General features: G+C 42.4%; 1 protein-coding gene across 1 annotated transcript in view; it reads left to right on the forward strand.

The window, feature by feature from the left end:
• Positions 1 to 17,697, forward strand: part of GARS1 (glycyl-tRNA synthetase 1) — a 40,288-nt gene extending 22,591 nt beyond the window's left edge. The window contains exons 11-17 of the mRNA XM_079931762.1: positions 4,184 to 4,328; positions 5,095 to 5,233; positions 10,115 to 10,200; positions 11,797 to 11,906; positions 14,391 to 14,484; positions 15,497 to 15,687; positions 17,262 to 17,697. Of these exons, the coding sequence (XP_079787888.1) occupies positions 4,184 to 4,328; positions 5,095 to 5,233; positions 10,115 to 10,200; positions 11,797 to 11,906; positions 14,391 to 14,484; positions 15,497 to 15,687; positions 17,262 to 17,387 (891 nt within the window). The 3' untranslated portion in view covers positions 17,388 to 17,697. The remainder of the gene's footprint in view (positions 1 to 4,183; positions 4,329 to 5,094; positions 5,234 to 10,114; positions 10,201 to 11,796; positions 11,907 to 14,390; positions 14,485 to 15,496; positions 15,688 to 17,261) is intronic.
• The last annotated feature ends 8,141 nt before the right edge of the window (positions 17,698 to 25,838 follow it).

A 25,838-nucleotide genomic window follows, 5' to 3' on the forward strand; every position in this document is an offset into this window, starting at 1 on the left:
TGCGGTGGCTTCTCTTGTTGCGGAGCAGAGGCTCTACGCGCGCAGGCTTCAGTAGTTTTGGCACGTGGGCTCAGTAGTTGTGGCTCACAGGCTCTAGAGTTCAGACACAGTAGTTGTGGCACACGGGCTTAGTTGCTCCGCGGTGTGTGGGATCTTCCCAGACCAGGGCTCAAACCCGTGTCCCCTGTGTTGGCAGGCAGATTCTTAACCACTGCACCACCAGGGAAGTCCTGGACACAAATTCTTGCTATCTCAATTTAGATTTTGAATCTACATTTCATTTGTTTGTTCATTTAATATTTGGAACTGTTAAGGGCTGTATACCGTTCTAAGTGTATTATTATCTTATGTAATCCTCACAGTGATTCTGTGCATTGGTCCTATTTCTGAGGAAACTGAAGTGCTGAGAGGTTAGGTAATTTGCCCGAGTCTCACAGCTAGTGAGTGGTGGAGCTGGGATGTGAGCCAGGGCTATCTGACTCCAGGCCCCTGCTCTTAACCATTGTGCTACACTGCTTTCATAAACCCTACTGCATTCCTGCTCATCCTTTCCTGAGTGTCACTGTGAGCTGTGGCCAAACCCTCAAGGATGAGAGATCAGAAAATGTGAGCCTAATAAGTCCTGAGGATGTAATGTACAGCATGGTAACTATAGTTAATAGTACTGTATTATATATTTGAAATTTGCTTAGAGAGTAGGTCTTAAGAGTTCTCATCACAAGAAAAAAAAATTGTAACTGTGTGTGGTGACAGATGTTACCTAGACTTACTGTGGTGATCATTTTGCAGTATATACAAATATCGAATCATTATGCTGTACACCTGAAACTATGGTAATCTTATATGTTAATTATACCTAAATCTAAAAGAATTAAGAAAAAAATTTAAAAACAGAAATGTGGGCCTAGCTTTGAGATTAGGCTACAATGTTTTGTGTAAGGTCATTGGAAGACTGGACTAAAACAAAACCAGAAGCTCCGAAGTAACAGACTTCGAAGGAGAGGGGAGAACTCCTTTAAAGCCTTTAATATTTTCTTTCTGTGTGCTTCATATTTTATTTTTTTAATAAAAAAGTTACTGATATAGCTAATGTTCCACCCTTTTCCTCTCTCTGCTCAGAGGTAACCACGATCCCAAAGTTGTTGTCTACCATTCTTAGACGTGTTTTTGTAGTGTCACCTTTCAGTACATAAATATGTTCATTGACATCTTTAGTAAATGATAATGAGCACGTTTATATGTTTAAGGGCATAGATATACTAGTTGACATCTTTAGTGACTGTCAAATGATCCAGTTACATGTTTTTAAGCTTATTTCTTTAATTCCTGTTTTTTTGTTGTTGTTAAGTGTTGGGGTTTCTGAGCTTATATGAGTTTTATATTTGCCTCTTTATTTGAAATACCCCATGTGGTAGCTTGTGCTTGGAAAACTTAGTAGTTGTGATGGTTGAATTTTCCCAAACTCTTTTGATTAAAGGCAAAAGTAAGTATTCATGAGAAGGACTAACTAGATATCTACTTGACTAAGCTTTTTACCTCTTTTGTTCTTATTCAAATAACAGGTTCTTAAGAATTTTTGAAAACACTTTGCTTTTGAAAAGTAACTTAGGCGTTAACAAGAAGTGGAACCTGCCACCCCTGTGGTAGTAAATGCTGTTATTAAGTTTTATTCTGTGACCGAAACAGTACCTGTTCTTCACTGAGTTTTCTTTTGTTGGGTAGGAAACTGAATTGAGCACAAATGCCCACATTTGTGGCCGGCTTAGCTGTGTGTTTACTACAGCTATCTGATGCCAAGTTTTGAGAGCAGTAGACACTTCATACAGAGGGAATACCGTCATCCCTTGGTGTCTGCTGAGGCTTGGTTCCACAATCCCCACGGACACCAAAATCCTGGATGCTCAAGTCTCTTATATAAAATGGCTTAGTATCTGCATAGACCCTATGCACATCCTCCCGTATACTTTAAATCATCTTTAGGTTACTTATAATACCGAACACAATGTAAATGCTATACCAGTAGTTGCCAGATTCGCAGCAAATTTAGGTTTTGCTTTTTGGAACTTCCCGGAATTTTTTTTTCTGAGTATGTTTCATTCACAGTTGGTTGAATTCGCAGATGCGGAGCCCACAGATACAGAGGGCTGGCTGTATTATTGGGTGTTAACACTTAAGTACACCCTTCAGAATCTACTTAACAGTTTTTCCAAAACTTTTTAGAGGCAGAAAGTCAATAAAACGATGAAATAGCAACATAGAAAAAGTTCCTTTTTCCTCTTTGAGCATCTGTCCTCTGTCCATTCTATTTACCCTTCAAGGCTGATGGGATGCGTTAGCACTCTATTCATTTCCTCCTTCTTGTGATGCATCGTAATCTATTATTTTTCTTTTAATTAAAAATTTTGCGGGGGGGGGCCATGCAGCGTGGCTTGAGGGATCTCAGTTCCTCAACCAGGGATTGAACCCGGGCCCCAGCAGTGAAAGCCCAGAATCCTAACCACTAGGCCACCAGAGAACTACCTTTCTTTCCTTTTTTTTTTTGTTTTTTAATTTATTTATTTATTTTTGGCTGTGTTGGGTCTTCGTTTCTGTGCGAGGGCTTTCTCTAGTTGCGGTGAGCGGGGGCCGCTCTGCATCGCGGTGCGTGGGCCTCTTACTATCTCGGCCTCTCTTGTTGCGGAGCACAGGCTCCAGACGCGCAGGCTCAGTAGTTGTGGCTCACGGGCCCAGTTGCTCTGCGGCATGTGGAATCTTCCCAGACCAGGGCTCGAACCCGTGTCCCCTGCATTGGCAGGCAGATTCTCAACCACTGCGCCACCAGGGAAGCCCCTCTTTCCTTTTTAATGGTTCAGAAAAATGCATACACACTATATTGTTTTCTTTGTAATTTCTCATAAGAGTCTTCTGGCGAAGAGTTATGAACCTGAGTGACGTAGGTGCAAGGCATGCTGTGATATAACAAACTCCCGACGGATTTCCCCGCACGCGTGTTGCCCTTCGTAACTTTGTCACCTATGTTCAGACTTACCATCACCACAGCATCATAATAGCATGTTCTTATTTCTGCTGCTCTTTTATTGTAATGTCATGATTTCTGTTGTAATATCTCCTCTTCTCACGTTGCTAATCCCCTTGGTGAATCCTTGCCTTCCCACCTGCTGCTGTTGACCTTATTTTTTGTCACCTGTGTTGACCTCTGAACCCTAAAGGGATTTTCAGGTGGCTAATGGGATCACTAACCCATGAACTGTTGTTATCTGTGGTAAAGACTGGTGAAGTACTTCCTCCTCTTAACTATCTTCCATGCTTTTAAAAGATCAGGAAAGTTTTTCTTCCTGTTTTCCTTCTCCACAAACCTTTTTTTGAGGTGAGCACCAGGTTTAGATTTGTGGGTGCATATGTTCTGTGTGGACTCACAAAAAGGATCTTGGTTGACCCCTCAACCCTTCGTGTGTGTGGCGCTAGGAAGTCTCTGGGAATGTGCTGTTTGTGCGCTCTGTGGAATTCAGGAGGTCGAATTCTGGCCAGGGATGTGATTTACTTGCCTGGTGTAGGGCTCTTCCGAAACAGCCATGCCCTTCTCTTTGGCAGTTCTTAAAAATGCACAGAGAAGAATGACTTTGCAGGTTTTACTTCTTTGATTTGAGCCAGAGTTTTAACAACATAAATGTATGAGTGTGAGGGGGGAAGAACCATTACAGTGGTCCCTCGGTATCTGTCGGGGATCGTTATCCAGGAACCCCCCTGCAAGTTTGCCAAAATTCATGGATGCTAAAGCCCCGTATGTAACACAGTGTTGCACTAGCGGATTTTGCCAAATTCATTTTGAATCCTGGTCACAAATTGGAAACAGATCTGCTGCCAGTTACTTGTCTTGGTTCACATTTTATTTCCATAACTAAATCCTAGAAAATATTAGTTTACCCCACATTCACAATATGGCAAAATATTTCTGTCCAGAAAATGAAAAGACTACTTTGTGTACATGTGTGAATTATATTTTGTAAGGGTGTTACTACCCGATGTATAAAACTATTCCCATTTCAAACGTTTATAAAAGTTGAGTGAAGATTCTGTAATTGAATTATTCTTGAGTATGTGAAAGAGTTACCTATAGTCCGCATGCATTTGTGAATGAACCTTGTGTGACTTACAAATGTTTTTCTCTATTATGTCTTCTTAGGGCTGGATTGAGATTGTCGGATGTGCTGACCGTTCCTGTTATGACCTTTCTTGTCATGCGAGAGCCACCAAAGTCCCACTCGTAGCTGAGAAGCCTCTGAAAGAGCCCATATCCTTTCTGGTCACTTCAGCAGCTCAGGACTACAGTGTAAACATCTTGGAAATGGATAAGTCCAAGTCTATACCTTGTTCTGTGGATAAACTGAGATGTTTGTGCACTATTTAAACCTATTATTTTACCCATCTCATTGCTCCTTTCCTATTCTCTTTACTTGTAATCTGACATGTGCCCGCTCAGTGTCTGGTCCTTGAAAGAAAAATGCTCTGTATGTCTTTCAGGATGTTGACCAGTTTTTCTCAGCCATTTCCCACACCTTCATCTACATACATGCTCTTTAATTAAAGGGTGCCTGGTGAATACTTTCTCTATTAAAAGATGAGTGCCTTTTATGGTAGATGAAATAATTTAGTTCACTTGATCTGTAGATCATCAAAGGGGAAATTTTCTTCTTTTACAAGCCAGTGAGATTGTGAGCTGATCTAAGGGCTAGGCCAGTGACAGGAAATAGATCCTGTCATGTTGAGATATTTGAGAAATGAATGAATTGTTTTCAGAGGTTATTAGGCTATGTATTGGGTTATACTGCTGATTAGATAATATCCCTTTATCTCACTGTAACTTTGAAAAAATCTTTCTTGATGATGTTTACTTATTTTGACTGAGGTTTATCTGAATGATTCTGTGGGTGGTTGTTTCATCTTGCACTGGAAATCAGCATATAGAGGATCTCGGACACCAATAGGGAACTGATAGCTGTTTTAAGTCGATGATGGCTTGTCCTCAAGATCATTTCCCGAAATACGAAGGCAGTTCTGTAGTTTTGTATTCCTTGACTACTTCATACAAAACAGTCAATGTTGTTCAGTTTGAACCTAATAAGGGAGCAATTGGCAAGGCATATAAGAAGGATGCAAAGCTGGTGATGGAGTACCTTGCCGTTTGTGATGAGTGTTACATTACAGAAATGGAGAAACTACTGAATGAAAAAGGGTAAGGTTTAAGATGCGTACTTTTACATGGGCTCCAGTCAGCTATGTCTTCTCCGCCAGGTTTTGAAAGTTAGGGTGAGATGAGTTTCTTTAGAAATGTTTTGCAGGTAAGTACTATCTCTTGGCTACATTTAAAGGACTGTGTTTGTCTAGATTTTGGCATTATGGCCTGGAAATAGACTTGATATGGACTATAAAGATTTTGTTTTTTCCCCAATAACTTTCTTAGAGGAGGAGACTTATCCAAGGTAATTAGAAACTACATCTATCTCTTAAGTCAGTGCTCTTTTTTTGAACTTTGGAGTCGTCTGTGTAATTGTTGTAAGTATAAATGTAAAAATGATAGAGAAGAATCTTTAAAGGAATTCAACAAAATCCATCACTAAACAATGTAAAATTTACTGTGTCTGGCAAACAATAAAAAATTTCTAGACATATGAGAAAGCATGAAAATATGACTCATAAAGAGGAGAAAAATCAGTCAAAAGAAACACCCAGAAATGACAAACGTGATGAAAGTAATACAGAAGGATGTTAAAACAGTTATTATAGGGGCTTCCCTGGTGGCACAGTTGTTGAGAATCCGCCTGCCAGTGCAGGGGAGACGGGTTCGACCCCTGGTCCGGGAAGATCCCACATGCCGCGGAGCAAGTAAGCCTGTGAGCCACAACTATTGAGCCCTCGTGCCACAACTACTAAAGCCTGTGCACCTAGAACCTGTGCTCCACAACAAGAGAAGCCACTACAATGAGAAGAACACGCACCACAGCGAAGAGTAGCCCCCGCTCGCCGCAACTAGAGAAAGCCAACCCGTAGCAACAAAGACCCAACACAGCCAAAAAGAAATAAATTTTAAAAAAACAACAGTTACTATAAATATGCTTCCTGCGCTCAAGGACGTTAAGAGAAAAAATGAACATATGAGGAGAGAAATGGGAATGTATATGTAAAAAAGAACCAAATAGAACATCTAGAGGCAGTATCTCAAATGAAATTGTGTGTACCTACCCACAATACAATAGAATGAAATCTTTAAGTGCTTACAGACAAAAGCCGTATACCCAGCAAAAATATCTTTCAAAAATGAAGAGAAAATATTTTCAGACAAAAACTCAAGAGGATACATTGCCAGCCAGACCTACACTGCAAGAAATGTTAAAGAAAGTCCTTCAGGCAGAAGTGTGGAAATTTAGAGGTACCCAAAGAAATTAAGAGCTCTAGAAATAATAAATATGTGGGTGAATATGAGTAACGTTTTCTTTCATTTCTTTAAAATGACATCTCTGAATTTCTTTAAAAGATAATGGGTTGTTTAAAGCAAAAACAATAACAATGTATTGTGAAATTTATAATGTGTAGAAGTAAAATGTATGACATCAGTAGCCCAAAGGATGGGAGCGAAGACTTGGGAATACGTAAGAACATGAATACTGTTTTGAGGTGTGTACATTACGTGTGGAGGTACATACACCATGGTAAGTTTAGAAAAGGACATACCGTAAACTCCAGAGCAATTGCCTGGATAAAACACACAGAAACCAAAGGGATATAACTAATAACCCAATGAGAGGGCTAAAATAGGGTAATAAAAAATGCTCCAGAAAAAGACAGGAGAAGAGGAAAAATGAACCACGAACAGATGAGACCAATAGAAAATAACTCGGGAAATGGTAGATTTCAACTCAACAATATTGATAGTTATATTAAATATAATGATGTAAACACTCAAATTAATAGCTTTTAACTGTCAAACTGGTTAAAAGATTCGAGACCCAGTTAAATGCTGTTTCCAGGAAACTGTCTGTAACTGTCATATACGGGCATACCTCGGACACATTGTGGGTTCAGTTCCAGACCACTGCAATAAAGTGAATGTTGCAATAAAGTGAGTCACACAAAATTTTTTTGGTTTCCCAGTGCATGTAAAATTTATGTTTACACTGTAACCTACTCTATCAAGTGTGCAATAACCGTTATATTTTTAAAATAGGGGGCTTCCCTGTTGGCGCAGTGGTTGAGAGTCCGCCTGCCGATGCAGGGGACACGGGTTTGTGCCCCGGTCCGGGAGGATCCCACGTGCCGCGGAGCGGCTGGGCCCGTGAGCCATGGCCGCTGAGCCTGTGCATCCGGAGCCTGTGCTCCGCAACGGGAGAGGCCACAACAGTGAGAGGCCCGCGTACAGGGGAAAAAAAAAAAAATAGGGAATTCCCTGGTGGTCCCGTGATTAGGGCTCCATGCTTCCACTGCAGGGAGCATGGGCTTGATCCCTGGTCAGGGAACTAAGATCCCAAATGCCATGCGGCGTGGCCAAAAGAATAAAAAATAAAAACCAATGTACATACCTTAATTGAAAAATACTTCATTTCTGAAAAATGCTAACGACCATCTGAGCCTTCAGCAAGTTGAAATCTTTAGTGACGTCAAAGACCACTGATCATAGATCACCATAACAAATATAATAATGATGAAAAAGTTTGAAATTTTGTGAGAATTACCAAAATATGACTCAGAGACATGAAGTGAGCACATGCTGTTGGAGAAATAGCACTGAGAGATTTATCGATGCTGGGTGGCCATAAACCTTCAATTTGCAAAAAATGCGGTATCAGTGAAGCACAATAAAACAAGGTATGCCTGTACACAAATAGGCTTAAAAGGAAAAGAATTTTAAACTATTTCCCATACAAACATTAATCAAGAAGGTGGAGTGGCTTATTAACATCAGGCAAAGTAAACTTCACAACAAGGAGAATTACCAGGTTGCATTTCATAATGGTAAAGAGATCAATTCATCAAGAAGGCACATCACCTCTAACCTTGTATGCCACTAAAAACAACCTCAAAATATATAAAGCAAACTTAACAGAACTGAAAGGAAAGTTAGACAAATCTACCATCACAGTTGGCGATTTCTACACCCCTGTCTCAGTGATCAGTAGAGCAAGTAGACAAAAAAGAATCAATAGGAATTTGAAGATATAAATACTGTTAATCAACTTACTCACCATTTATAGAATACCTGATAACCAAAGAGTATACATTTTAAGTACACTTGAAACATCTTTCCTATTGTTTTTTGTACCACTATCTAGCTAACAATGACTTGCATTTTCAAAGCATTGTTTAAAAAAACAGAGTATGAGAGTCTGCATATGGCCTGCAAACCCTATTTCATACACAGAAATTTTGCCAAACCCCTTTTACACAAAGGATTATACGCCAAATTCTAGGAAAGACAAATCTAGTTTATAGCGATAGAAACAGTGAAGGGGATTGAAGGAGAAGGGACTTAGGAGAACATTTGCGGCGATGGTGGTTGCATGTGTATGGGTATTTGTCGAACTATCATAAGATGAACTCTTGTAAGTTGAAGATAAAATTTACAAGAAATTTTAAAACATTTCTGGTCTCCCAGAATTAATGTCTGTTTATGCTAAAATAACATCAAATGCCAATAAAGTAAACATAGGTTACTAGCAGATATCATTATCTGCAAACAAGACAGGTTTTAAAAAATTATTCTCAAATAATGGCTATCTCCTTGCTAATTTCAGCTTTTTTATAATTGTTACCTACTCTACACTTAGATTGTGCTCACAGAGACAATATATATGATACTGTTTATATGGAGTCTTTAATGCATGTGTGCACAGACTTCAGACAGAATAGTAAAAGTGGAGGCAATCAATGAAAACCATTCATATGATGCATGAGATTATCACTGCAGGAAACTAGCAAAACGCAGTGTACCATGTATCAGCCGTACAGCTTCAAGGACAACCACATGAGGGCACTCTTTTCCCTGCCCTGAGCTGCTTGTGAGATGAGACACATCCAAATTGATCTTCATAATGTGAGGAAATACTTCATAAGCTGAAATACAGGTATTACACGAAGTGCTTTATAAAGGTGAATTTTTTTTAAAAAAAATTTTTTTATTTATTTATTTTTGGTTGCGTTGGGTCTTCATTGCTGTGTGCGGGCTTTCTCTAGTTGTGGCGCGCGGGCTTCTTATTGCAGTGGCTTCTTTTGTTGCAGTGCACGGGCTTTAGGCGCGCGGGCTTCAGTAGTTGCAGCACGTGGGCTCAGTAGTTGTGGCTCACGGGCTCTAGAGCGCAGGCTCAGTAGTTGTGGCGCACGGACTTAGTTGCTCCACGGCATGTGGGATCTTCCCGGACCAGGGCTTGAACCCGTGGGGTCCCCTGCATTGGCAGGCAGATTCTTAACCACTGCACCACCAGGCAAGTCCCAAGGTGAATTCTTATAACCTGAAATGGAATGGGCGTATCTCAGGATGTGAACATATGGCATGCAGGCAGTAATTTTTGTGGGGATAGTATTTTATATTGACATGTCAAGCAGAATCATTAAACTTGTTTTAAGCTGATCTTCATCAACGTAAGTGTCAAAGTTTATTTTGGAAATAGTGTGGGAGTTTTAAAATTTCTTTCTGTAAGATGACAAGTTGGTCATTTTTACATTTGTTGGGACAGTAGTGAGAACAGTGGTCTTTTTGCCAGCAGGCCTGTTTTTGACAAATTTATTGTAATTATTCTAAAACTGAATTTTAAAAAATTTTTCTTTGGTTTTACCTTGATCTCAAAACCAAAAGAATTGGTCATAAGTCACTTGTGGAATTTTATAAGACTAACCACATTTTTGGGTGCCTCCCCAAATACTGTTTGGTGCCGTTGTTAGAATAATTAATTTGGTATTCCTTATGAACTAATTTAAATTTGACTTCAGCTATTATATCTGGATTGTTGACCAAGTTGTATTACACTTAAAATGAAAAACAGTTTAGCAGTCTGTATAACTTCTTTAAACTAAGGCATAGGATATGTGTTTTCACCAATATGTAATGTGCCTTGTTTCTTTGCAGGGAATTTACTATTGAAACTGAAGGGAAAACATTTCAGTTGACAAAAGACATGGTCATTGTGAAGAGGTTCCAGAAAACACTACATGGTAAATTTGTAAAAATAATTAAGAAACAAACAAACAAAAATCATTACTCCTTAAAGGCATTTTGTTTTTTTAAGTTTCATAGCATAACCATTTTATGGAAAATTTGAAGAAGAAAAATCCTTAATGCTATAACCCTAAATTTGATGCATATGTTCAAGGTATTATCTCAGGTTTTTTTTAAAAAAACATAATTGTACTCATACTGAAGAATAATTTATAATGCCACCTTTATGTTTCCTGTGTGACCTGAGGTACATATGAAGAATATCTCTTTGATTAAAAACATCTTTTTTTTTCTTTTCTCACTTTAAGGAAAAGTCCTTTTGTTTCTTAAGCAAAAGAGAGAACTCATCCCTTCTGTCTATTTTAGCAAATTGTTAAAAGTAGTTTAGATTAGTGATCTTTCATGCTTTTTTAAAAGCCGAGGAGATGATTATTTTTGGTAGAACAAATTCCATGAATTGGGAAATGACTATTTTGGAGAATATACGAAGGATGCTTGTGGTTAACTGGCTGAATTGAAGCTTCTGGAAACTAAGAGTAGTGGGTATTTGAGATGCTACTGCCCATGGAGCAAGCAGGCCTCCTTTTCCATTTGTGTTTGGCCTGCATCGTTGTCACCAGGCTGCAATGAGCTGTAAAAGGAGTCTGAAAAGTGATAGGAGGAAGCAGGGGATCCTTCTTCTTGCTCTGGGGCTTTTTAGCCACTATCCTGGCAGCTGGCTCAGAGCTGTACTTCACCATTGCTTGGATGCCAGGAAAGGATGGGCGGGAAATGCCTTGATCATATTTCTGAAATGTTATTCTCATGTGTAAGTTTTTGGTTCCAATTATCTCATTTCTCTTGAAACATAAATTCTCCAAGGTTAGGGTCAGTTACCTTAGACCTGGATAGTGCTTAGCCATGCTTCCTTTCTGAATAATAAGTAACAATGAAGACAGTTCCTGTGTATACCACAGGCATAGCCTCACCCATGGGAAGAGCCGTGGCGCCCCACGTAAATGTATTGGATTGAGTGCTGGTCCCTGAGCCAACTCTTCTCTGAGGGGCTCCTGACCCCAGAACCTTGGAAATACGATGGCAGTAACTTGGCTCTCTTAAGGAGTTCTCATCCAGATAGCAAGATAAAGAGTAAAACACAAATCAGTAACACTTGTTGTACGTAGGAGTTGTTTTTGTTAATTTTGCCAGCTGTGGTGGTAGATTTTTTAATTCTAACGAAGTCTTACAGATGCTCTAGAGTTTTAATGCTTTCTGCATAGCCGAGGCAGATGATAGAGTGTGGTAGCTGTTGTTCATAGCTTACCAACTGGGGAAGGAATACCCTGGTATCTTGTTTCATTTTTATGCTGTATAAACAAAATTAAATTTGGTAAAAAAATTTTCACTCCGGTTTTCTCTTTAAAGGCACTGTGTTTTCTACCAGGAAATAGTTTTTAGGATGGTTCTGATTTCTTTGTCCTGATGTACAAGGTCGATCACCATCTATCTAGAATAGAAATATTTTTAGGGCCAGTAAGAATTGTTTAGAGAGGACCTGAAATGCATTATGTGAGGTTTGAGAGAGTGTTATTGAATTTCTCTCTCTCTTGCAGTGGAAGAAGTTGTTCCGAGTGTAATCGAACCCTCATTTGGCCTGGGTAGGATCATGTATACAGTATTTGAACATACATTCCAAATACGCGAGGGAGATGAACAGAGAACGGTGAGTTGTCACGTACAGTGTACTGTTTGTTCTCTTACAGTGTCAGAGAACAACATTTACTGAGTGATGTTAAGACAACTCTGAAACAATCAGTTGTTATTTACTGTAATGTTAACACCTTTGCTTAACTGTTTACAAAGCAAAGCACTTTTTTATCTCATTTGAGCTTGGATGTGTAGGTTATTCTAGATGCCATTGTTTTAGTTGCATTTGAGTTCTGAGACAGAACATATTACTTTGGGAGAACTGTCTGTATTGCATCAATGGAAGGAATGGTACTTTCTGGATATGCTCGTGTTTTCAGAAAATTGGGAAGGAGGAGATAATTCATAGAATTTGGTCAAACCAAAAAACTGTATTTATACATTGGTAAAGCATTGAAAGGAACCTTCTCAAATTGCATGAAATAGTCTGGGGTTTGTTGGGGGTAAAAGATGTAAATTTCTAGGTTCTATTCCAGAGATACTGATTCTCACTAGGTCTGAGACTCAGGGATCTGGTTTTTTGGTTCTTTTTTAAATAAGAACCCCAGGTGATTCCAGTGTGGGAGATTGACAGATAATAAATAGGGCAGTAGCATGTGAGGTGTAGCCTTTCCTAACATTCAAGCCTAACTAAAGATAAATGTTTTTAAGAAGTTTTCATCCACTCCCTCAAGTTTTCTTTTGGCTCGGATGCTTTTGAATCACTGCTGCATGCCTACCACGTATCTCTTCATTCTGGCTAATTTCACTTTTCTCACCTCGCCTCTGCCTGTGGAAATTATACTCCTTTAATTTATAGCTTCAGGTTTCCAGGAAAGGCACTCAGAAGAAGAACGCTAGGGAGGAGAGGTTGTATAGGTCAAATTAACTGAAAGAAGCATTGTTACCTGCATGACCAGCTAAAGCTGAGTGTGTACCCAATGTTGGACATGTAGTTCTTTCTAGGGTGTTTCATCTTGAAAACGGACTGATGAGTTCTTGGCACCAGTATTTTTAAAAGTCTGACGTACCATGGGTAACGTGTAGCTAATAAAACTACTTTTATTCTCTGCCGTAAAGTTATATCTTCATCCTGACATTTAAGGAGCAGCTTTTCATTCATTAACAGATAGTAAGCACCTGAGCTGGACACCAGACATGCAAACATAAGGCATGGTTCTTCCTGAGGAATGATGTCATACTTAACGGAATGTGCTCTTTTTAGAAGTCAAGTTTGCTTCAAGCTTTTCCTGCTATTTTTCTAATGAAAAGTTTTTTAAAAAATCTTTTAGCTGTTCCTTTGAATCTAATGATATTGATATAACTAGAGTTTTAATAAAAATTTCATAAAGGCTAGGCAAGAATAAATTAGTTATAGTGTTTTATGAATTGCATAGAGATTCTCATCATGGAGAGAAATTTGATTAGGCTGTGAGAAGCCAAGTATGTTTCTAAATTGTTAGCACATAGTCCCTCGATCCATCTTCCTGTAAATTTGGTATAAAAGCATTGCTAGTGAGATAAAAAAATTAATTTTCTATAAAGGCAGGTCCCCACTTCTCTCTCACATTAAATGAAATTGTCACAAGATGGAGGAGAGGAGTAGAATTCTGAGTGTTCCATGATTCAGGTACTATGTTGGTAGAGTCTAGGGTTTACTTACAGTGGAATATTCACCATTGCTTGGCATTGAAGATTAATCAGGCTTTGGGGGGGCTACACTGGACCCTGTGTCATTCATTATTTTAATGGGACCTATTCATTCTGAGTCTCATATTCTTGCCTTCAAGTGAACCTTTTTTTACAGATATTATTTAAGAACTATCTTCAGCTCTCATTTCCACCCCCAAATGGTAGACTAGTTTGCCTTCAACAGAGTATCTTTGTTTTATTTCTGAATAAATCTGAAACCTGTTTCAGGAGCAGTTTAGGGGGGCTGTACTTTTCTATGGGTATACAGAGCATCTTTCTTGTTTGTTTTCTACTATTTCTCTGGGACACACATTTGTGAGCTGATTAAGCTTTTCTGTTTTACGTAGTCACTAAGGCTCAGAGAGCCTTCACCTATGCTGAATCTCTTAAAGGACAGAATGGAATTTTGTCTTTTGACACTACTTCTCTGATGATTTGGGAGGAGGTTCTTTAGGGATCTCCACGGAAAGAAGTAAGGCTTTTAAGTGGTACCAAATAATTACCATCTTAGATGGTAGCTTTCAGAATGCCTTTACGTCATTTAACTTTCTTACAATAGACCTGCCAAGTAAGCAGAGCAGATGGTAGAGGTCTACTTTTTAGATGGAGAAACTAAGCTCCAGAGAGGGAGAGTTCACTGAGTTGGTCCAAATTCAGAACTGAGAACGAGATCTTTCTGATTCTAGTTCTGGATATCCTGCTCTCTCTGTTTTGTCACACTGCTTTTTCATATCATGTTTTCTAGTATTTTAACAGTGAAGATTGGACATTAATGTTTAGATCTTTATACACTAACGTATTTGGATTTCTTTCTTTCCAAACCATCTAGTTCTTCAGTTTCCCTGCTGTAGTCGCTCCATTCAAATGTTCCGTCCTTCCACTGAGCCAAAACCAGGAGTTCATGCCGTTTGTCAAGGAATTATGTAAGCAAATCCAGTTGGGTGATCTCCATGGGAATACTGTCAAGTAGACTGAATTTTAGGAAATGTTTCTCTTTGTTTTATATATATAAATTTATTTATTTATTTATTTATTTATGGCTGTGTTGTGTCTTCATTGCTGCGCGGGCTTTCTCTAGTTGTGGCGAGCGGGGGCTACTCTTCATTGTGGTGCGTGGGCTTCTCACTGCGGTGGCTTCTCTTGTTGTGGAGCACGGGCTCTAGGCACACGGGCTCAGTAGTTGTGGCTCACGGGCTGTAGAGCACAGGCTCAGTAGTTGTGGCACACGGGCTTAGTTGCTCTGCGGCATGTGGGATCTTCCTGGACTGGGGCTCGAACCCGTGTCCCCTGCATTGGCAGGCGATTCTGAACCACTGTGCCACCAGGGAAGCCCCAGAAATGTCTCTTTTCTTCAATAAAAATACATATTGAATGAAGACTAAATCTAAGGGATTTTAGCATCTGGTCTTATTTCTAAGAGAGAGAGTATGCTTGCTCGGGATGTTTTCTCCTGCATTTGAATGAGTCAGCGTAGGACCCAAGAGTCAGGTTTCAAACATCCTTGCTTCTCCTGTTGACCCTGCTGCTTGCTTCATCAGGGGAACCCTAGTGGAGGGTAACATCCCCAGTGGGTCTACAGCCACTGGACCCACAGCACTGAAAGGGATCCTAGTGGCCACCTGGTGTGGCCCACATATTTCAGAGTTGGGAAACAGGAAGCGTTCACTGAGCTGCTCAGGGTCATGCAAGCCTCCTGGCCTTGGCTCCTAGTCTGATGCTCGTTCCCCTGCAGCTGAATGAGACGTAGGTATGAGTGAGGGGTTGGGCGCCAGCAAGGGATGATACTTTTGGAATTTTTCTTTCTCTTGGCAACTGCAACTTACTGCTCTTTGGTGTAAGTCCCTTTTATAAGCGTCCTGAGCTTGTACGACATTGAGATGACATTGGGACTTTCTCATTTTTAAATTTTTAATTTACTTAATTTATTTTGGATAGCGGAAGCCTTGACCCGGCACGGCATCTCTCACAAAGTAGACGATTCCTCGGGGTCCATCGGAAGACGCTACGCCAGGACTGATGAGATCGGCGTGGCTTTCGGCATCACCATTGACTTTGATACAGTGAACAAGGCCCCTCACACGGCAACCCTGCGGGACCGAGACTCCATGCGGCAGATAAGAGCAGAGGTGGCTGCCTTCTCTTTGGCATTTTTAATCTTAGAAATGTGTACTGGTTCCTTCTGATTTGAGATGGATTTTGTTGTGTTTATGCTCCCCTTTTTTTTTCTTTTTAATTTTAATTATAAGTTACTATCAGAACACAGATTCCAAACCTCCTTGGCTTAATTATGAAAATATTCATTAACACTTCTCTAATGTGTGTATATATATATATATTTTTTTTTTTTTTTTTTTTTGCGGTACGCGGGCCTCTCACTGTTGTGGCCTCTCCCGTTGCGGAGCACAGGCTCCAGAGGCGCAGGCCCAGCGGCCATAGCTCACGGGCCCAGCCGCCCCGCAGCATGTGGGATCCCCCCGGACCGGGGCACAAACCCGCGTCCCCTGCATCGGCAGACGGACTCTCAACCACTGCGCCACCAGGGAAGCCCTCTCTAATATTTTATAGCCATTTAGATCACTCTGGGCTCATTCTCTCACGGTTCCCTTTTATAGTTATTTATTTGGACAAGGGAAATATGATCCCTGGTGGTTGTTGCCATAGTTTTATTTGTAGGCTTTGGGGGGCTTAGACAGCTTTATCTTTATATTTCTATATAAATGTACACATGAGTACGTATAAACTTTTTCAATTAATCAATTCAAAACAGTGAATAATGTTTCAGTAATTTTACTTGATGGGAAGGGAACAGTGGAGATGGGAAAAGTACAGGAGGGAAAGGAAAGAGTGGCCACTTTAATTGACAGCCGCCTGACTATCTTGAGCAGGTTTTTATTTAGAGTGCCTATCGTGTGCTCTGCTTGTTACAGAGAGTAATAGGGAAAACATAAGTGAAAGACTGCTTTTTTCCAAGGGAATTTTTAGTCTACTACAGAGGTCACAGATTTCTGGCTCATCTTTTTACAGAACCAGATCTGGCTACTCTGAACCGATGTTCCCGTCGGGCAGGGGTTCTCAAAGTGTGGTCCCTGGGCCAGCAGCACCTGCATCACCTGGGAACTTGTTAGGAAAGAGAAGTCTCCACCCCAGACCTACTAAATCAGAAACTGGGTTGGGGGAGAGAGAGAGAGGTCGGGCAGAACTGGTTTAACAAGCCCTCTGGGTGATTCTGATGGTTACTCAAGTCTGAGAACCCCTGCTGTGTGGCAGCCAATGTTCGGTTCTGGCTGAGGAACGGCTGGCCCCCTTCATGGGAGCTCTCCAGTTTCCCAGCTCCCTTCACTCATGTTACTTGATTGACCCCAGTTTTAAGAGTTAAATTTTACACACATGAAGTAACTTCAAGTGGCACAGAGATTTGGAATAATTAGGAAAGGCTGTGCGGGAGAATTGAGTTATCCAGGGAGCAGGCAACCGTTCTGGGCGGGAAGAAGAGCCTGAACCCAGGCCTGGGAAGGAGGTAAAGAGGCTTCAGTGGGAGTCACAAGAAACATGGTATGGGGACCAGTTTGTAGAGGGATCCTGTCATTGTGTAGACACTGCCTTGGCTCTCTATATAGTTTCCTGAGTTCAGGGTGAATCCTCTTTTGGACAGTCTAATCGAGGTGGTTGATTCTGGGACTTCTCTTTCCTTTTACCCCAGGTCTCTGAACTGCCCAGCGTAGTTCGCGATCTGGCCAATGGCAGCATCACGTGGGCTGATGTGGAGGCCAGATATCCTCTCTTTGAAGGTCAAGAAACTGGGAAAAAAGAGACAATCGAAGAATGAGGACAGTTTTGGCAACTTTTGACCATTTGCGCTAATAAAAGAATAACTCTCATCATGTCCACTTTACAAAAAAAAAAACAGCATTGCATCTCCTCCCGGGGACTGCATTTTATCCTCAGTGGCTGCCTGATCTTACTCCCACAATTAAAGCTGAAGGAATTCTGAACAAACCTGTAATCCGCTTGCTCATCTTTCCGCGTTCTCAGCAAAGCTATTTCTCCTACCTTTGGGTAGACACTCACGGCTTAATGTTAAACACAGTTAATACATTTTAAAGTTAACTTTATTCAGAGAGCCATAAAGTTCACCTGTTTGAAGCTTACAATCTGATGGCGTTTAGTGTATTTACAGAGCTGTGTAACTGCCTTCCAATTTTAGAACATCTCCGTCGCTCCAAAAGGAGCTCTCATGCGCCTCCCGGCCCCAGCTGCAAGCAGCCACTCATCTGTCTGTGGACTTGCCTTTTCTATCCTTTCTCTTTCTCCGAGAAGGTGGTGATGCACTGTGCCAAAGAGGCAGCAGTCTCTGAGTGGGTGGGCGGCTTCTGGGAGGAGCTGAGGTGCGGAGGAGGCTTGCCGGGGTGGGGTCAGGGCTGCTGACCCCATTGTCCTGCTGACAGAGTCTCCGGGAGGGGGTGCCTTGACAGAAAGCCTCTATTTGAATTTTAAGACGCGCTCGTACTTGGCTTCCCAGGTAGCCCTGGAAATCACTAGTATTTTTTTGGCTCAGCTTTTGAGGGACTTTACTTCTATGATGTTTTTGTACAGGACACTCAGAACACAGATGTTTATTTGTTAGGAAAAAATTCAAGGATGTGCCAATTTGAGCAGCTCTTTATTTACAGACCCAAGACTGTCTGGCTTCCCATCTTCCTCTCAGACAGTAGAGGGGAGGGGAGGGGCCCTTTCCAGAATGTTTTCCTTTGTCTTGGGTGTGAAGAGCAGTTGAAGAGTGCCCCAGGGATTCTCTCATCTTTATCTCATCTCCGATGACGCCTACCACAGTATTGCACGTAGTAGGTCGTCAATAAATAGACTTTGGATGAGTCTTGAAGTTTTGAACAAATATGGGGAAGAAAGCCTTTCACTGAAACTTATTTCTCTTCTACCCAGTGCTTTTCAAAGTATTCATCATTAAATGAGAAGGAACTAGCTTTTAAATAAACTGAGTTTTTATTTTCTAGGGATTCTTTTCACCTCAGATTCCTAATAATCTAGCTCTTCACTTGGGGTGTATTCCAGCATTGTCACATCGGGGCTGGAGTAGGGGTGGGGGGCAGTTGTCTTTACTTCTTCCCATTTATTTAACTTCCTTTTACAGTGGGCACCTCCATAGTCGAGACAGTCACCGCCACCTCAGACATTGTTATGAGCTCCTTGATGAGAAAAGATACATTAAACACATAGTGGGATTTACCTACTTCGGATCATAAAGGGATTGGAACCCAAGCGCTCTTCGTTTTTCATTGGAAAATACATTTGCCATGAGTTAGATGCTGGATATTAATTCTACCAGCCCTGCCTTCTCTGTTCTTTCCTCTATGTGCAATGCGTGATTTCTCCTGAGAGAACACCCGGTGTCTCTGAAGCGACTGATTCCCTGAGTGGGGAAGATGGGCCAGTGGCAGAGCCCTGTGGTTCTGTGTCACGTGTGCTTCATTGTGAGCACAAGCAGCGAAAGAGTTGTTTTCTAAACAAAGAGGCTCTTTACACACAAGAGTTGTGTGCACGCACCCCTCTCCTCGGTTCAAGTCCGATGCGTATATAAAGCCAGGGTCTTTCTGGCTTGATATACTGTAAGGCCCTTATTATTTATGTATTTGTATGTAGCAAACTGGGCTGTAGCTCAAGAGCTGGGTAAGTAGCACTGCCTCTCAGGGAAGCCACATCTGTTCTTCACTGTCCTGAAAAACAGGGACGGGGAAGGGTCAGATTCTAACTGGTTTCCATGGAATGTACGTAGGAACACAGGAGTTCCTTTAAAACTTCGGTTGGAATTCAGGAGCTGAGTCTAGAGAGGTGTCCTGTGCCTGAGTTCTGCAGGAGTCCAGAACCTTAGTAGTGCTTAATAGCTCATAGTAGTAAAATACTGAATACAGATGAGCGTTCCAGAAAAGGAGATCATTGCCAAGTCGTGTAAATACAGAAATGATCTTACTAATTGGGTGAGATGGTACTGGAGACGTCTGATGTCCAAAGGTCTTTGTGACAACAATTTGCAAAATTATTTTGTTCAATAAATCACTTGAAATACATTCACTCTAGACCTTTATTTATTTTTGGTCCCTTAACCAGTATAAACTTAGGGTAACGGTAGTGACTGTCTTAGCCAGCGGAGTCTGTTCACAAGAGAACCAGATCACCTGGAAATAAATGCAAATGATCTCTGGTTACAGCTGCTCCTAAATTAACCTCCTGTCACCAGAGAAAACTATTAATCTGTGTCTCTTGCGGGGGGCGGGGGGGCACCTAGGATGGAGAGATTTTGATAGCGTCACTCATGTGAGAGAGCCTTGCACCAGCATCTTTGCTGATAGTCTGACTGTGTGTAAGGCATAGTAGGTAGGCAGGTTTTGTTTGTTTGGCATTTGGCCTACAGCACAAAGAAATCTAGCTGAAGATTCAGCAAATGAATGGATGAATAATTTTGCTGTGCCTCAAAATTCGCCTCTTGTCTCTTCAATAATTCTTGGTTACTGGGCTGTGTCTAACCAATAATTGTGTTAAGACCATGTGGAGGGGATTAATATCTCTTCCGAAATTGGAATGTAATTTGGGAGCTTCACCAGGAAATGCCTGAGAGCAGTAGCCTGTGGCCCTGCCCTCCTGCCAGGAGCCCCTCTGGTGCTGGTGACTTCTGTTCTCCCAGCTGGGATGGTGTACCTTCCTTGCATGTTTCAGGACACATCTTTTTAAACCTGTCGCAGCAGTGAGTTAGTTCTCAACCCTGGCTGCACACTGGAGACACTGGAGCTTTAAAAATTGCTCACATCTGTGCTTCCCTCAAACCAATGTATTGAGTTCTGTTGCCCGGGCATCAGTCTTTTGAAAGCACCTTAGGAAAACCTCTGCTAGAACGGAGGCTTCACCTCAAGCCATAAAGAGCCTGAACCCCGCCCCCCTCACTCCGGGGTGGGGAAGGGTCTTCTGAACAAAGTTTCTAATGACAACAGGGGTCAAAAGTTGTCAACACCAAAGTTCCCAGAAAAGATGGATTTAGCGGGCATTGTTTTCATTGCTCCGCTGTGAGCATGAAATGTGAATGTGCGCTCACGAACCCTCTACAGCTCACATCCTGCTTCCCTTGCCCAGTGTTGGGGGGTGAATTCCCCTCCTCGGCCCCATAGGCTGGCCTGTCCCATTCCCCAGGACTCAGTGGTTGGAGCACAGTGTTTCCAGGGAGAAGGGCACGTTTGCTGGGTGCCTACCACGTGCCAGGCTGTTCTAAGAGAGGTCCCTTGTGCTCTCTCTTTCTACCCTTACAATAATTTAAGTATCCTTATTGTCCTTGTACATAAAAGAAAAAGGAAGCAGAAGCTTTACAGGTTCACTCAGCTAGTAGGGGGCAGAACCAGTTTTGAACCAAGTTCAAAGTACACGATCAAATCGCACTACGCTGTCATCTGTGCTCTGCTAGTTTCTACCTTTGTGGCTGGGGATGAAGATGACTAGAGGAAGCGTGCCTTGAAGCGTCCGAAGAAATCTTTCCTTTAAGAAGAGAAGTGCTCCGGCGTATTCAGCCTCAGAGAATGAGGAAATCCGTGTGTTCTCTGACAGCCGTGGAAACTTACCTTCTCAAATGCTGGGAAAGCTTGACCTTTTGCAAATCCAAATAGCTGACCTTGAGTTTTATCACTCGGTACCATAGAGTCGTGGAGTTGGCTTGTGGCTAACTGGACAGGTTCGTAGGTCTGTAAGGGATGGGGGCTCCTGGAGGAGCCTACAACTTACTTCCCGTCCTTGTCACTATCCTAACTGCACCTAAGCCTTACTCAGTCACTTTTTACAAAGCTTAGACAGTTTGTTGCCATCCGGAAAGTCTTACTTGTATACAACCTCGCCCTGCAACTCAAGACCTTTCCTTATGTCCCACACTTTGGAGTTTGTAGCAGCAGATTCTCAGCCACATTAGGAAGCCTAGTTTTCTCAGCCATGACTCATTTCACGAGAAGCTGTGCCTTCCCTCATCTTCCTCTCTCTGTTGCCCGCACTAGAGAGGAAGATGAGGGAAGCGGCAAGAAGACTGTCCACAGGCTCACTGGTAGACTATAGCACTGATATTCTCTGTCTCCACGAACCCATTTCTGTCCTCAACCACCGATTTTGCTTAATGTCCTATCAAGCTAAAATTTTCCTCTTCTCATCTCTCTCTCGCCCTTGCTTACTTCCTACTTTTATCTCTTGTCCACTGTTCAACATTTGCCCATTTGGGGTATTTCCCATAAAATGCATGCAATTTTTGCTTGGCATCAGGATGTTCACAGCATTCCTGTCCGCCTCGATATATAGATTTACCAAAACCATTTAGGCATCATTTGTGAAGCCATTTAAGATTCTTTTGCCCAGGTTAGGGCATGTGTCAGAACTGAGTCATCAGGGACTTCCCTGGTGGCACAGTGGTTAAGAATCTGCCTGCCAATGCAGGGGACACGGGTTTGAGCCCTGGTCCGGGAAGATCCCACATGCGGAGCAACTAAGCCCGTGCGCCACAACTACTGAGCCTGTGCTCTAGAGCCCGTAAGCCACAACTACTGAAGCCCGCACGCCTAGAGCCCGTGTGCCTAGAGCCCGTGCTCCACAATAAAAGACACCGCAATGAGAAGCCCATGCACCGCAACGAGGAGTGGCCCCCGCTCGCCGCAACTAGAGAAAGCCCGCCTGCAGCAAGGAAGACCCAGCGCAGCCAAAAATAAATAAATAAATGAATAAATTTATTTAAAAAAAACCTGAGTCATCAGTGCAAGCAGCTAGGGCATAAACATGCGCACCGCTGTCTGCCGTCTGGGTCTGGGAGGAGTGCTAAGAGTTATTACACGGGAACCGTAAGAGGCTCTCACCTGGAGAGGGGAGAACTGTCACCTGAGTCACTCATTCCTTTTTCTCCTCTCCTTGAGCGTTCGTTTCCTTTTCTGAAAGCTGGTTGAACAGAATGATTTAAGTTTTTAGTAGGTCCATCCATGAACAGCTGAGTAATACCTTTCCCCTCACTCCCGCAAGTTGCACCGGAGCCAGCTGAGTGGGAGGTGCCTGTCTTTGGCCTGACTGCTCTGTGCTTGTTGATACTTGGGTCCAGAACCTATAACCATTCTCGTTTTCCTGCCCGATGTCATTTCCTGCGGCTGAGGTATCATCATAGTAAAGGGTAGACTCTGGAGGCAGACACTTCCCCAAGTGAGTCAACTCAGACACACAGGCAGTGTTACTGTGGGCAACGTGTATAAGCTAAAGCTGACAATTCTTTACCATTAAGGAAACTGTGTCCTCATTCAGAAAGAAAGAAAGAAGAAAGCCCTCCATCAGCACAACTTTAGGCCGGCGAACCTGCATTGGGCCCTGTGGGGTGGGGTTGGTGGGTGACCCTTGTGTTAAATGAGAAAGGCTTGATTATTATTTTGTAATTATTTTGTAATTCTAAGCCCACTCCACGTTGGCCAGAGGGGAGATTGCAGAACTGCAGCTGTGGACACTGGTTGGAGAGACCCAGTCCTGGGTCATGGACAGTTGGATTCGTTGGATTTCAAAGAGAAAGGGTCTGTTTGAATGAGCAAATGTGCACTGTCTGTCTCCTCTGTGGGAGCCCAGATGCTGTGGACTGTACGTGTTGGGGACAGGGACAGTGTATCAAGATGAGCCTTACGGGCTCCCTCAGAGGGGGCGTCATTCCTCTTGTTCCCTTCAGTGTTTTGCCTACTCTTGCACCGTTGTGCACTTTCTTGCCATGTGAAGTGCTGGACCCATCACTCTCCCGAAAGGAGCTTTTCTTTGACAATGTGAATTTAAAAGAACCTTGTATCCAGTGACACAATTAGACAAGCAGGTGTGGGGACGGGGAAGCGGGATTTCGGTTTCCCCGGGTGATTTTACTTAAGGAGCTGTGATCTTGCTGGATGGGGGTGGGTGCAGCTGTGAGCTCTGTGTCGGAAACCCTGCAAAGTGGATTCCAGTCCTGACTCTTCGAGAATCTAGCTGTGATAGCCCTGCTCTAACCCTCCACACCTCTGTCCCAGGCCACAGCCTGAGCCTGAACCTAATGGAAGTTTCTTGAGCTTGGGCCTGGGAAGAGAGAGCCCTTCTCTTTGGGAACCAAAGCTCACCGCCCTCCTCTTTTACCATTCAGGACTTGGTGCAGAAGCGAGCCGAAGTAGAATTTTTCCAGCCAGTGTCTGCATTTGTTGGGTCTTAAAACTCAATCACCAGCAATTAGTGCAGAAGCAGTTATGCTAACTAAAACAGCTCATGCTAATTAAAACCTTCTTTGGCTCATCCAAACCCACTGTTCTGCATCTGAGGACGAGATAATTGACAGTGAGATTAAGCAGGATGAGATTATGGGAAAGAAAAAAAGCACTGACAAGCTTTAAAAAATCTTTATGAACATTCTTTTTTAAATTGAGGCCAGAGCTCCCATCTTTCTAAGAAGAGTTCTGAAGCAAGCTTGCAAACTGGTCCACTCCATTAACCTCTCCTCTGGGTTAGTGACAACAGATGTCAGTCTTGAGTTTTCTCTCTTACGTGCCGCATCCAGGCTATCAGATCCATCTTCACTAGCTATTCAGAATTGGGCTACTGCCCTGGTCCAAGGCACTGCCATCTCCCGCCTGCTCTATAGCCAAAGACTCTTACCTGAACTCTTCGCTGTACCTGCACCCCTTCACAATCTGTCACACCCAGCAGCCAAAGTGATCCCATTCAACCCAAAAGCTCAGTGGCTTTTCTTGTCACTCAAGAATAACACCTGCGTGGCCCCCATCCCCCTCCCCACCAAACACACACACACACACACACACACACACGCTGATTTCTGTCCTGTTTGCCCAGCACACACGGAAGCGGGCCCTTGGCCCTCTCTGTTCATCTGCCTGCAATGTTTTCCATCCCAATCCTTACACATTCTCCCTCACTGCCTCCAGGACTTTGTTCAGCCATCAGCCCAGTGAACACTCCCCCAGCCATTCCATCTACAGTTTCAACATTGAGCCACACCCTCTCCCCATCAGGCACATTAAGATCCGTACACCCTTCGTACCCCCATTCCTTGTCCTCTTCTCCTCTTTAGAGCTTAACACTTCATAACACATTTTGCTTGTTTGTCTTGTTTAATTTTCAGTCTCCCCATCAGAATGTAAGTTCCATGAGGACAAGGATTTGGGTCACTTCATTCAAGGCTATGTCCTCCGTTATGCCCAGCGGAGTAACCGGCACTCAGTAGGTGCTCAAGAAATATCAATACTTGAATGACTTCTGAAGGCATCTTCTCCAGGGCAGCTGCCACGTTCAGTGTTTTGGTGTAAAAAACGGCTTACGTCAAGATGACTTCCCTGGACATACATACATAGATCAACATTGGCTCAAAACACCTGCCCCACTTGGCAAAAACCCCACAGCCTCTGAGTCGTTCTGACCAAGGCAGGTTCTCAAACTTGGTATTGTAGTGGACTTTGTAGAAGAAACAGGTCTCTAAACCCCCTGGAACACATCAGGGAATCCTCAGTATGAGAAACTTGAGCTAAAGTTTTGTACTGTTAAACTGTCTTTCAATTGATCCTATGAAAAAGGTGTTTTAAGGTAAAATATGTTTTACTAAATTTTTTAGATTATAACCAAAATGAAAGTAGTAAATTTAAAAATTTTTATAAAACTTGTAGACCTAAGAAGAGATTCCAGACAGAGAAACTCTTAAGATTCCAGGGCCTTTTAGAGACAAGAGTTCCTGGATCTGCGTGAGGCCCCCTGAAAGGAACTGGTAACTCGTGGTAGCTACCTTTTTTTCTTTTTAAACTGAGTTTTCTATATTGCAGGATTTAAAAAAAATTTTTTTTAATTTTTTGGCCACACTGTGTGGCATATGGGATCTTAGTTCCCCGACCAGGGATTGAACCTGCGCCCCCTGCATTGGAAGTGTGGAGTCCTAACCACTGGACTGCCAGAGAAGTTCTTGTATTGCAGGATTTTTCAGAAGATTAAATGAGAAACTTTTAGTCCAATCTGCCATGCAGAGCCATGCAATGTTCACGTCTTCCTTCCTTTCTCCACATTCAATGCACTGATCCACCTGGACCTACAATTTCTACAAATTTGTGTGCTTTTTTCATTCCATTGTGCCTCAGTAGAAGGTCCCTCCAGCAATCTCACTTAGAAAACTACTTCCTACCCCGCAGGGCACCAAAAGGAAAGAGGCCAAGGTGAGATAGGATGGGACTTGGGGCAATTATGAACAATAAGATACAAAATC

Source organism: Stenella coeruleoalba (assembly GCF_951394435.1).
Source record: "Stenella coeruleoalba genome assembly, chromosome: 9".
NCBI lineage: Eukaryota > Metazoa > Chordata > Mammalia > Artiodactyla > Delphinidae > Stenella > Stenella coeruleoalba.